Genomic DNA, 13,912 nt, shown 5'->3' on the forward strand with positions numbered 1-13,912 from the left:
TAACAATCTATAAGGGGACTAAAATCACCAATTTGTAAAACTACAAGGACCAAATGTTAATGATTAAAAATTAAGAAAACCAAAATATTGGATTTAGAAAAATGAGGGAACCAAAATTATAAGCCTAAATAATTATATAGGATGAAAAAAAAACCCTAATAAGTTTCTAGGTTTGTCCCTGGTGAACCATTAAAGTATCTAATAATCTTCATCCTGATTCTGCCATATACATACATAGGAGGTCACTTATACATCAAAAGCAAATTTATCAACAACTTAAAGTAGACATAGGGTATATTTTGAAATTTCAACATCCAAAATAAACAACACTAAAAAATGTGATATAATCAGCAACCTAATTCCGTCTATAATCATTAATATCTCAATATTAAAATCTCAATATTAAAATCTCCACTATATCTAACATACACTAGTTAAGATGGATTAATTATTAAATATGTTCTAAGTTTGACATTTTAACACCATTTATAACTAATGAAATTTGATAGAAGCAAAATTCATTACGCCTAGTAACAACTTTTTCATACATTGAACATCTAATGTCCCAGTAATTTACCTTCTTGAGGTTATGTTTGTGTAATTGTTTGCATTTGCAAACAGACGTTGACAAAAACATTCAGACCCTTATGTTCAGTGGACCGTTGGATTTATCTTGGAATTTGTGCAACAAGTTAGACATACAACCAAACATGCACTAGGAATATGCGATATAGTATTACATTACAGCATTGATAATTAGAAATGGAAATCCATGATTTAAACCCTCCAATACAATCATTTTTTTTTCTATATACAAATTGCAAATACGCCAAATGCTTCCTTAATCTACAAACGAGGGAATACACGAAGAGGCACTAAGCTCTACTGAAACTTTATGTCCGAAGGCTGTTTCAATAAATTTTCTTCTCATAAATTTTGCCCTTGAAGATTGTTCTTTTTCTCAAAGCTATATTGATTCCATATAAACTTGTACTTTAGTAACTAAAGATGCCCGAGTGGGTAAAAACCAAAGAAAACAACACTAAAATGCAAAAGGCAACACAAGATTAATCTTGCTCTTGGCAACAACTGTTCATCCTGCCAATTCAACACGACTACCAGCAACAGCATCTATGATCATCTCATCTCTTTAAAAAGACAAAAATTGAGCTTTTTGAGGTCAAATACCACCACGAGACCAATTAAATAACTGGTCAAACACAATTGCTGCTATTCGCAGTCATGATTATATCATAAAGAGAAATTTGGAAGAAGAAAAAAACAGCATCGCAAGGATCAATTAGTAGATTCATCCACCATGTTTACTGAACCCACATACGTATTAATAAAATAGTAACCTGGAATCAGAAATTTTAAGATAATTTTTTTATTTGAAAACGTTGCCTTTCTTTGGCAACAAAAATGGAATGAGAAGTATCTGTCTCTAATGTTTCAGGTTTATATACGAAGATCCTAATTGTTTGGATTAAATACAAAACCGGAGAAAGAGGCTTCTTGGGACAAAAATCATCGATATTTGGCCGACATATTTTTTACCAAGTCTAGAATCCTAAAATAATCAAAGAAGAGAGAAGATTCTTTTCCCTCCAGTCCATCCCGGCTGACCCTGTTGCTACCAGCCAGGTTATTACATGGACTGCCACCAACAATTAGATCAAAACCACCAAATGTGCTCATCAGCTGTTCCAAGCGATCACCGTCTAGCTCCCTTACATCATCCATATCATATAGATTACCTTTCTGGTTTGTTTGCTCCCACCAACTTCTAACAATATTCCTATTAACTTCCGATTTTTCAACAGACACAACATTCTTGAGAGGGATGCCAAGCCGATGAAGAGCTACCTCCGCCCCACCAATTCCAGAAAAGAGAGAAAGAAGATTGATACCATTAGGATACATCTCCTTCAGAACTGACAAGTGGTATGCCACAGTGTCAACCTGAAATAAACTGAACCAAATAAGGAAAGAGAAATTTACGTGATAACATTAATGCATTAACCACTAGTTTCATAGAAGAGAAAACATGCTGAAACTGCATATGATTTCACTTTGACAGCATTATTCTTAATACAACAAACCAAAGCCTTTGCTAAGGTCTCACAACATAGATTGAATGTTGCCATAGGGTTCTGCCAAAAATCAATATTCTTTATGGAGGTAAGAGGTTATTTACATATAAATCATTTTTAACAGGTTCTTTCTATTATTCTTGGTCTTCCTCTACTTGATTCATCTGAATATGCATAAAAATTAAAATATTACTGAATAGTTCCAAGCGGTATCACATTTCTTTATGACAGTAAACACATCCGGAAGGATCTCTATGGAGGCTACATTATTTATATAGGAAGAGAGGGAATTATCATACCTGGAATGAATTACCAAGTGACTTGTATCTGTCAGTCCTACTTATCCCACCTCCTCTGGTGTGGTTCCTTGGGAAGCCCAACAGCGTTTCTACTTCATCAGGCTCTAATGGAGCAACCTTATTTCTTCCCACCCAAACCAAATTCCATTTCCTACACTGATGAAGAACATACTTCTGTACACTTTCAGGTGGATCTTCATCATAGATTTCTACAGCTTTCCTAATTCTTTCTGTTAGTTTTGCACTGCCAATACATGTTTGCAAACAATTAAGCTTGGTCCTAATATCCCATGAGGGCCACCATTTCTTTGTTAGGGGAAAAGCCTCATGTATTGTGCGCGGTGGAAGTGGTAGAAGTGGGAACCTATTTTGGATGGGGAGATTGTGAATATATCCCCTTTTCCTGGCTGCAGCACAGAAAAACTTCGAATCTACAAACTCAGGTTCAACATCATACAAGAATCTTGAAATTGTTTGCCAAACACCTTTTGGTGCTAAGGCTACATTCTCGTAATAGAAGTAAGGAGGCCCAATGGCATCTTCTGGAAGCCTTCTGTGTGTTATGAAGCTTGACTCTGTAGGTACACCAAACCCAATCATCGGATTTGGAAGATGAAGAGCTTCAGCATCCTCGTCATCTTCATTGAGGATTTTCTTCTCACATCCCCTAGGCTTTTTCCTTCCCAGCACTTCATAATCATATAATCTTCGTTTATTGGACTTAGCATAGTCATTGTATTGTAACTGTAAAAAGAACATTAAAATAACTTAAACATGTGACAGATAAATGAAAGGGGGAAGGGGGAGCAACAAATGGATGATGCTAGATAATTTGAAGGAAAAATTTACAGAAAATTAAATGCATTAAATTTCTATTTTATTCATCCAAAGATTACCATTATGGCTACATTGCTACCTTTTCTTGAGGAGGCAGAAGAGCATCTTCAGCCTTTGCCATTTGAGCAACACCTATAAAATCTACCAATTCTTCAAGTGAGGCGTTTGGGCCTGCAGTGTTTCATTAGAACAATGAGCCAAGAAAATAGAGTAAAAAGCTCATAAACAGACACTATGTAAACTTGCGAACACAAACAAACAAGAGACTGTGTGAGGTTATTATTGCAGTTGACCATGTTAATTTGTTTAAATTGATATTTGGAAAAACACCAAAATTTAGGACCTATTAATTTATTATACAAGCTTCACAAATGCGTTAAACAGTATATCATTCTTTAGAGATAATTATATAATACATGATCTGATTCTCATATGATGATTTATAGCCATTATATCTGGCATGCAACCCTGATTATAGTGTTAGCAATTAAATCATTCTTCGCTAGAAGTAATTACAGTATATTCATAAGGTGATTGCGTATTAGAAGATTTTCATCATCTATTATCCACAATAACGGTGATTCCAAACTGAAATGAATTTGTCTCTTCTCTGGAAATTATTGAAGCATGTAATCTTCACTTCAGGCAAGGGAAAAAACTACTAGGCACATATGTTCTGTCCATTATCTTGAGTATACAATAGTATAAAATGCAGATTGATATGCATTCAGCAGGTAGGAATCCACTGAGACATTCAAAAAGTTAGTACTGTGGCAGAGAATGAGGAAACACTATCCTGGATAACCATGTGAAATGAGAGTGATGAAAATGATGGATAGCATTGATTCATTAAAAAGATTCCAAGAATAACTTCAAAACCATGGTCCTGCTGGACTAGTTGATCCCGATCTCTATGAAACTAATAGTGTTGGACCTTTCAAAAAGGCTATATGATTAAATCTTCATAAAGCTGGACACTTAACTAAAGCATATTATATAATGCAAGGTGTTTAGATGACAATGTTTGTTCTTCATTCTTCAAGCACTCATAATCACATTTGAAACTACAAGTATTCAAATTCCAATGTAAAAGAGTTTAGTATGTCTAAATCAAACATTAGGAATATGAAGTGTTCACCCAGAAAAAGCTTTCAGAGATGCATTTTAGAAATGTGACAACAACTTGTGCTAAGAGCTCATATAAAATATCCAACAACTTACAGTAAATAGAATATCAATCCTTAAACCTAGGAAACAAAAATAATCGAGCAGCAATATTTTTTTTTATTTAATGGCTCAATTGCCCAAGGGACACAAATCAAGGTGCTCAAAACCAATTGAAGATAATGAATCAGTATCATACAACAAGCAACAATAATAAAATAAATTTCTATCATTTTTGCAAAAATAACAAGCTAACAACTCAAGCCATACATATGAATGGATCATACAAAACGCACCTAATCTTTCTATGGCAATTAAAGCCTCCACCTGCTTGTACCCCATTTTCACCAAAGACCGTAAGGTATCATCATTCTCAGACATAGTTTTTGCAATTTCCTACAAAAAATATCAAATAAAATAAGCAGGCTGTTTCTTATAATATATAACATGCCCCTTTATTGTTTCCTAGCAAGCAATTCCAGACCTCTCATAAATGTTTGTAAAAGCAAGTGGAAGCATGATGACATTTCATTTTTCTTTGAAGTAGGAAAATGAAATTGTACAAGTCCCTAAGATGCCCAACAAAGAAACACAAACCATCCTAATCTGTTTCATGTTTGAAAATGATTACATGCCACATTGCATGTCCTATAGCACAAGCAGAAACCATCCCACTAGATGACACTAAAGGCAGATAATAACAAGATATAAGATGAATCAGATCATACAGTCTAAAAAAAACATCAAAGCACAAAAAGAAGAGATTACTTCATCATCAGAAAAAATATCAGTATCTGAGAAATCATCCCAAGAACTCCCTGCATTCTCTGAAGAACAAGGATCTGGCTCAATTCGCTGCTGTGGACGGGAAGAACTTTCTAGAGCCTGCAAATATGAAAACAAAAATATCAAGACAATTGTAACATAATAGTCAAAAACTTATAATATGCAAATGGTATATTAAAGATATCAGAAAGAAATCTAAAAATATGTCAGTAGAACAAAAGAATCAAAATGAAAGGTACCAAAATTAAAGGAATTCAAGATGAATAACAAGTCACAAATTACACACACAATCTAAGAGAATTAAGAACATTGTCGGGAAATATATATATATAAAAAAAAGATGATGACAAAAATAGAAAAGTGTATAGCAAATTAGATAAAAATTAGAAAAATGTGATATGGGCAGTCTAAAAGAAGAAAAGAACACGTGAAAAAACAGTCGTATAAAGTGTGAAGGATCAAAGGTCAAAACAGAGGTAACTTTTTGTGGAATATTTTACCTAAAAATACCCCAAACAACAGAGTTCCAGGGGTAAAAATGGGTTTTTGAAGGATATATCATGGTAGCGCCGCTATAGTGCCATAGCACATGAAAAGCCACTATTTTGGCCACTGATAAAAACCATTATGCTATTTGAATCCCATAGCAGTCCATGGCCACTCAGTTCCACCAATCCGCTATAGTGCATTATTGACTGCTATGTGTAGATGTATGCAACCTTACCCTTGCACGTGGAGAGACTGTTTTCAAAATTTGAACTTGTGGCTTCCAAGTCACAAGATAGCAACCTTACCCTTGCTACAAGGCTCACCCTCTCCAGATTAGACAGGATGGCCCAAAAAAATTAACTACCAATGAAAACCAACAAGATTCACAATTCATTGTGTAGATTGTAAGATGCTAACAACTTCACAATATGGAAATGAAACTCTTTATTAATTTCGAAAACATGAGGCAAGACAACTACGGAAGAGAAATTCATTATAATTCAATAATAGCTCAAAGAGACAAAGGTCACAACAATGCTCAAGACTTATGAAAACATTAACTCACCTTGTATGTGAGAAGTTCTTCAAGTAGTTTATCTTCATTTTCCTCACCTGGATATTCATCAGAGCAATATTTATTTGTGAACTTTATGAATCAAATCTATATTTAAATAGAATAAAGAAATGCTTTACCATATTCCTGAATTACTTTAGAAACCATTTCTCTAGAAAATCCCATGCTGACGAAGTGATCAAGCACCTTGGAATTAGCCAAAACTGCAGACGAGCTTGCCTGAAGGGGGAGAGAATAGGACATTAGTAGCTAAAAATTAATACATGTATGAATTCCACAAAATCTAAACAGTAAAATAGACATTATACATGAAAAATAGTTTTGTATGGTTTCAATCCGGAAGTTTTTTTTCTTTCTGCATTGACCTGCAAGGTTAGTTTATCATTTTGGTTCATTATGGTTAGTTGGTTATCAAGTACGCCAGCAACAATCGGAATTAGAGAAGGCCAAAATCCCAAAAGAAAATTTATAGTTGCCAAAGACAACGTATTTGCATTATCTTAAACTTTCTGGTAATATATCCTCAAAATTCTTAATATTCAACCACTCAAAACATAAAGAAAAAGAAAAAGTCTCTAAAAGCTTACCTCTCCAGAGCCAGTAACAGCATCTCCATTAGGAAGGGTTAAACATGAAGACGACGAGTTATAGTTCTGAATTTCAAGCTCATCTTCAGTGTTCCAATCAAAATTGTCACTCTCCAAACCAGAATCATCTCCTCCCTGCCAAAAAGAAACTAAGATATTCTCCCAAAGAAACTAAGAATGAGGACTCGTAAAGAACCAAAATATGCTCATACCATCTTCAATCTCTCAGTTACTTCGCAGAATAAAAGATAATTAGGCTGCCCAAGCACAGAAGTAAGAGTATTAGCATCACACAAAACTAAGCTAATCAAACACACAAGCCTAAAATCATGCCAAACCCTAAACAAACGAATTCAACACCGATTACAAATTCAAACAACACAGAGATTCACAAACCACGATTAGAATCCCTACCAGTCTGAGAAAGCAGGAGCGCGAATCCCTACCTCTGCACAAAACTCAAAAAAAATGCACGTCAGCTCAAATTCAACCTCGTAAAACTACACAAAATTAAACAAACAAAAACGGCAAAGAGAGAGAACACAACCCTTCTTCGCATACGAATTTCGCGAAGAGGAAGAAGGAGCACTCGCTAGTGATGGCGAGTAACGAGAGAGAGGGTTTTGAAATTTGCAGAAACAGACTCAGACTGAGTGACGTCCCAGAATCAAGTACAAATTCAGGGACAATGCAACAACACAAGCATGGAAAAACTTTCCATACTCGCGCAGTTTTTTCTGTGAAAATTTCTGTGTTCCACTCCCGCTGGGGACACGTTAATCAGGGACAAAGTTTCTCACAAATCAGTCCACGTGTTTTGATCTGAACCGTTTGATTGCAACACCAGCTCTAGAGCTGGTTTTGTTTTCGGGAGGAGTAAGGAAAAGAAATGGAAAGAAATGTAGAAATCATACTCTACAAAGTGAATTAGGGTTAATATAACATTAATTTTATTTTACAAAATTATGTTTAAATGGTTTTTAAATATAAAATAAATAAATAATTCTTTATCATTAAAAATTTGTTTAAATTGTTCTTTTAAATTTTTATTATTTACTTTTCGTATATTAAGTTTTAAAAAAATAGTTTTTACTCTCAAATGTTTCATTTTATTACTTTTTTGTTAATAAAATTTAACTTTGCTTATATTTTAAATTTTAAAATAATTAATTTAATATAATGACGGTTAAAAATTGTTATTATTTTTATTTTATTTTAAAAAAATAGACAACTGAACGCGCCTTCGTATGCTGAGAAGCCCAAAAGTCTTTAAGAACACTGAGAAGAGAGGAAGTTGGAGGGAGTGACGACTTGAGATAGAAGGAAGACGACACCAGAGCTAAAGAGAAGACATTTTTTTCATACTTTCACCATTTTCTTTCATTCAAACATTGTTTTCTCCTTGTATTGAGCTCTCCTTGTTACTGGAGGGCTAGAAACTTCATTGTTGGGGAGTTTCTCTACTGAACATTCTTAATGTAAAACTTCTAACTATTTATTTAATATTATTTTTAGTGTTCTTTGCTTCTATCTGTGTTTATTGTACATACTTGTGGTTTAATCATCCATTTGTATGCTTGGTTAGGTTTTGGGTGTTGGAAAATGCTTAGAATCCTTAGAACTTGGTAGAGCAGCTAGAGGTCTGTATATCTAAGAATAGAGTGCAGTAATCTAATATATTTTGCATCTTGTGCGTAGTACAACTCCATTAGAATGAGTTTGTTGAGGAATCAAGAACACAAACTAAGAGAGTTAGGCTCTTTCATGTAATGAATCATGGTCTGAGTAAATCGATGGTGCAAGAATGCTAGAGTAATGTTAAATAGAGAAAAATTTATTAGTACGACAAGAGGAAGTTCAATAGAATACTCCCCGACGCTTTTATTTTGATATTTATTTCGTTCTACATCTTTGTGTTTAATTTGTCATTTGTTTAAGTTTAGAAGAATTAATCAAAGAAAATCAAACAATGAATGGGTCTCTCTATTTTTATTACCAAAGTTGAAAATGTTTACACACTGAATATACGACATCTAAGTAAAACAAATTATCTGTGGACACGATACTTGGACTTACCGTTTTAATTACTACTTGTGCAAATTGATATACTTGTCAATAGTTCAACACATTACAAAAAAGATTTTTGTGAAGTGTGAGGATGGGAGGGAGAATGTATCTTGGGTGAGTTGGAAAAAATATGTTCTCCAAAGGCTTATGGGGGAGGGGTTAAGGGTTAAAGATATATTGTTTTTCAATTTTACTCTTTTGGCAAAATATAAATAGTATTTATTTAACAATAATGGTGACCTTTGGAATAAGGTTCTTGAGTCAAAATATTTTGGGTGAAGGGAATTTTGTGATTGTGGGACTTGATCATTTGAGTCCATTTGGTAAGAGATTTGAAATTAGTGTGTGAGGGAACACAAAACACGTGGTTTGATGAGCTTATTGAGTGGGGGGTTGGTGATGGTAAAAATAATAATGTTTAGGAGGATAGGTGGGCAAGACAATACTCTCTTCAAAATCTATTTTCAAGGATATTTTAAAATTCAAAACAAAAAGGAGAGGTAATTGGAAGTATGGGATGTTGGAGGGGTGGTAATTGGGAGTAGGATTTTGCTTGGAGAAGAGAGTAGTTTGAGTGGGAAAATAGGGTGGTGGTGGATTTTTTGTTGGTGTTGGATGGAGTTAGAGTTGGTATTGGAGGGGAAGAATATTGGATTTTGTTAGAGGATGGATCTAATTCATACTCAATTAAATCGACATATAAAGTTTTATTGGGTTCAAGGTTTGATTCCTCTGAGGTTGACATTTTCAAAACTTTGTGGGAAATTAAAATTCCTCTAAAGGTATCTTTTATGTTGTGGAGAAAATTCTTGGATAGGATCCAACAAAGGTGAATTTACATAGAAGACAAATCCAAATTCATGAATAAGAATTGTTTTGTGCTTTCTATAAAAAGGTGATTGAAGATGTATCTCATTTGTTTTTACTTGTCCAATTACTCATAATATTTGGAAGTGCTAGTACAACATTATGAGATTAAATTTTTCTCTTCCTGGATCTACAATAGATCACTTTTGGCAACATGCACATGGGTTGATTGGGAGGAAAGCTAATGATTGGTGGGTGGTGGGTTAGTGTTCTATTATCTGGAACTTATGGTTTCAGGGGAATGACATTGTATTCGAAGGAAAACAACTTGATTGTAAGAAAGTGTGGCACAAAACCATGTTTTTCGTGTGGACATGGCTAAAAGCACTCCAAAAAGATTTCCCAACCACATATCAAATGTGGCAAGTTGATCTAAGAGCTTCAATGGAAAATTTCAAGTTTATTTGCTGATTTAATACAAATTTTGGTTTGGGATTATGTGGGAGGTGTTGTATCTCTCTTTTTTTAATGTAGTTATTAGTTTGTATAAATTAAGATTCAACTTTTATATATGTTACTAAGTTGTATTTCTTCCTTGTTTTGATATGCACTATCGGGTTGTCCAATTCAGGGAGAGCCATTGGAGATGTATATGTTCATATTGCACACCTTGTGTTATATAATAAATATATTATTGCTGATAAAAAAAAATGAAAGTGATTTTTTTTCTTGCAGACATGCTACATAGGACAACATATATTGTTGAGAAAGTTGATGCATTTAGGAGCCTTGAAAAACACTCAAAACAATGTGAAGCTTGCGTCTTCAGCGCAACCTCAAGCCTATTTTCGTGATAAACTGCGATTTTGTTGTACAATTGTACAATGGAATTGTACAATTTGTTGATCTGAAATCGATACTCATTATAGATTCTATTCATAATATATTTGACCCTCTATTTTATTCATTTTAATTAGCAATACAATTTGTTTATTTTATTGAATCCGTTAAAATATTAATGCATCTCACATGTCACTGATCACTATATAGCAAGCAAATAAACGGAATGCACGGATACTTTTTAAACAAGTGTCACGTGAAAACAAATGCATGCTTTGAGTTCATAGTTTGCCTTACGTATGTATTTCACATGTCGTATAAGTTAAAGGAGCATTTGAACTTTGGAGTATTTTTATTATTTTTTAATAATGTAGCCTCTCGATGCTTCTCTCTAGGCTCTTGTAGACATTAGAAACTCTCTCTTATTTATTTTATTTTATTTTTGATAAATAGATTAAGCTAGAGAAACATGTGCCGTGGAAGTCTAGATTAATGTGTGACATTCTGTACTTAAAATGATAAAAAAAAAGATGGGGTAAGTTTTGGTAATTGGTGCAGGTGCAGTTAACAGGAAATTAATAAAAGAAAAATAATTATATAAGTCATGTGCATGGGATACTTCAACTTCAACATGCAGTTGAAGGGGCGAGAAAGTAATGATAAGGGGAACTGCATATCCTGTGTTGTACAGTTATAAGTTTCTTGAAAAAAAAAAACTTTGATTTCACATCTTTTAAAAATATATAAACCTTTGGCCAAAAAAGGTATATAATTTTTTTTTGGATACTATATAAACTTTTTTTTGGTGGATTAGAAGGAAAAAAAATTATAGACGTAATGTACAATTTTCATTTTTCTTTTTCACGATAGTAGTTACATGGTTAGAACTTATAATATTGTGTATATTATTCAAACTTCTATCACTAATGCGTAGTATTAATTACGTAAATGACATAAAAATTAATAGTGACAGGCTCACATAAGTAAATGAGTTTTTGGTTTGGCTCGCATAAGTAAAGTTACTATTCAATAAGAAGTTTATATATTAATTTTGATAATTTTTTATTAAATATTTTAGATAAAATTTAATTGCAATTAATAATTAATAGTTACTTGCTAAATTTACTGAATTTATGTTTTTAATAAAAAATAATATCACTAATTATAAACAACTTATAGAACATAATTAATGCTTGCACCTTTGGTGGTAATATTTTTTATATTTAAAATTAATGAAATGCTGTTTGCATTCAATTGCATCTCAAAAAAGGTTAAACGATTTAACTATTTTATCAAGGAAAAAAATATTATATTAAGTTCCTTATATTTTTGTCATCGAATTTTCTAATCAAATGATTACACGTGAATATTTATTTTAAATTTCATTGCAGATATTTAATGAAAAGAATGCCTATGTACCATTATTTGAATGAAAATCTTGATTATAAGGACACGATAACTTGATTTAGGTTTTTCCTTTAATCAAATGAAAAAAAAAATTCTAGATTTAATTATATGAATTCAATAACTAATTTTACATCAGAACGTAAGAGAAATAAATATAAATAATACCACTAAATATATATTTTCCATGGCCTTAAAGTCTCAAATATCCCTTCAGCCGACCCTGAAAATTGTGGTGTAAAAATTAAGATTAAGAGTTTTGATTTTGACATTGGTTGTTTTTGCTTTATTTATTTATTTTATTTCAAATCTTGAGCAACTTGACTTGAAGCAAACAAACTTCCTGATTTTATTCATATCTGAAGTCTATAGAGATTGATTAGAAGTTAAATTGTCCATTAAACAACAAATGCAAATGTGTGGCCTATTATTAATGTGTTCCTGATTCCTGTTATAGTACAAGACTAGAATACTACTGATTAATACATGCGGGGTCTCTTCTTGCATATGATCGCAATCATGATCAGACATATCCATACTTTAAGTCTTGGATATTAATTATAATCATCAACCATTTGAAACTTCTTAGTTTACAAGGAGAGATCAGTTAAGAAACAATCTGAAACATGTCAATTTTATACATGTATCTAAAACTTGGATATTGCTCATTAAATAAGTAATCTGCACCTATATAATATAACTTCGAAGCCAAGTAACAATTAGGAGCCTCATAATAACTAAGTGACGAATTTCGAACCCACATGTTTGAACATTGCTAAGTTTTGGAAGCAATAATTCTCTATCAGGCTATATTGTTTTTATAGAGAATTTTAGGTACCTGGAGATATTGAAATTTATTTATTTAAAGATTTAATATTTCTTAACACATGCTGTTATACTATTTTTAATCACATGTTTAAAGAACCTGTAAAAAAAAAAATACTTAAAGGATATAATTACGGTTAATCATTATTATATTGATTTTTTGTGTCCTATATCATACTTAAATTATTATATTAATTTTTGTGTGTCCTAGATCATAGTTAGAGACTTTCTAAGTACGAATTAAATGCGTAATTTCTTGCCTAGCTATGTATGTGTTAAATTTTCTTTAATTTTAAGAGAAATTACATTTGTTTTCTACCTTATTAGATGAGATATTAATCTCATCACCTGTGTTGCGTGATTGTCATAAATCTAAAGAAATTTTACACATCAAACAAAGAAAATTAAATATAAATTCTTTTCATGTAAATATAACATAGCCTTACTGTCTGCTTCAACCTGTGAGTTATAATTCTATCAAATTATATTTGACATTTGAGGAAATTAAAAATAAATGCTTTGGTTTTGGTAAAGAGTATGACCCACTTCAATCTCAATTTAATTAATGTACCTCTAACTACTAGAAGATGATAGATAAAACCCTAAGTATATAGATTGATGTTCAGTATTGGTCGTTGAAGAAGAGCTAATAACATGGTTACATGGATGACGGCGTGATCTCTGTGTCTTTGAAATGAAATGGGTTGCAAATATATATATAGTACTTTAATTTTCAAACATTGCGTCTCCACTGGATTTCCTTTTTCCGAACGCTTCACTACAATCTTCTGCAACATTACTTGACATGGCCTTTAATTCTTATTTAAAATACTCTTTTCATCAGTTCCAAAAAAAAATAAGTATCGTATTTAAAAAAAAAATTAAACGTCGAAATGATTTTTTTATTTAAATTAAAAAATATTATATTTTAAGAATTAAAAAAAGTTTTTTTGTAATGGATACTCAATGGAAGCTATTTAATATTAAAATTCACATCTTATCATTGTTTAGAAATAGACCATGTAGAAAAAAAAAACTCAATAAAAAAAAGTAAGGTTTAAAGTCTTTGAAAATGTCTTTTTGAACTTAGAGTATAAACAAATTTTGAAGTAGTTCCAGAAGTATTAGATATCATACTAG

At 32.2% G+C, this 13,912-nt stretch overlaps 1 protein-coding gene across 1 annotated transcript; it reads right to left on the bottom strand.

The window, feature by feature from the left end:
* Positions 1-1,371: 1,371 nt before the first annotated feature.
* Positions 1,372-7,663, bottom strand: LOC100785996 (DNA (cytosine-5)-methyltransferase DRM2). Its single transcript, XM_003524501.5, has 11 exons — positions 7,377-7,663; positions 7,244-7,277; positions 7,042-7,086; positions 6,830-6,964; positions 6,362-6,461; positions 6,234-6,280; positions 5,162-5,278; positions 4,690-4,789; positions 3,309-3,400; positions 2,393-3,136; positions 1,372-1,962 (listed from the first exon to the last, which is right to left on the bottom strand). Exons 3-11 carry the CDS (start codon positions 7,042-7,044, stop codon positions 1,528-1,530), a joined length of 1,773 nt encoding a protein of 590 aa, XP_003524549.1. The 5' UTR covers positions 7,045-7,086; positions 7,244-7,277; positions 7,377-7,663; the 3' UTR covers positions 1,372-1,527.
* Between the last annotated feature and the right edge of the window lie 6,249 nt (positions 7,664-13,912).

The sequence above is a fragment of the Glycine max genome, chromosome 5 (genome assembly GCF_000004515.6).
Source record: "Glycine max cultivar Williams 82 chromosome 5, Glycine_max_v4.0, whole genome shotgun sequence".
NCBI classification, from domain to species: domain Eukaryota; kingdom Viridiplantae; phylum Streptophyta; class Magnoliopsida; order Fabales; family Fabaceae; genus Glycine; species Glycine max.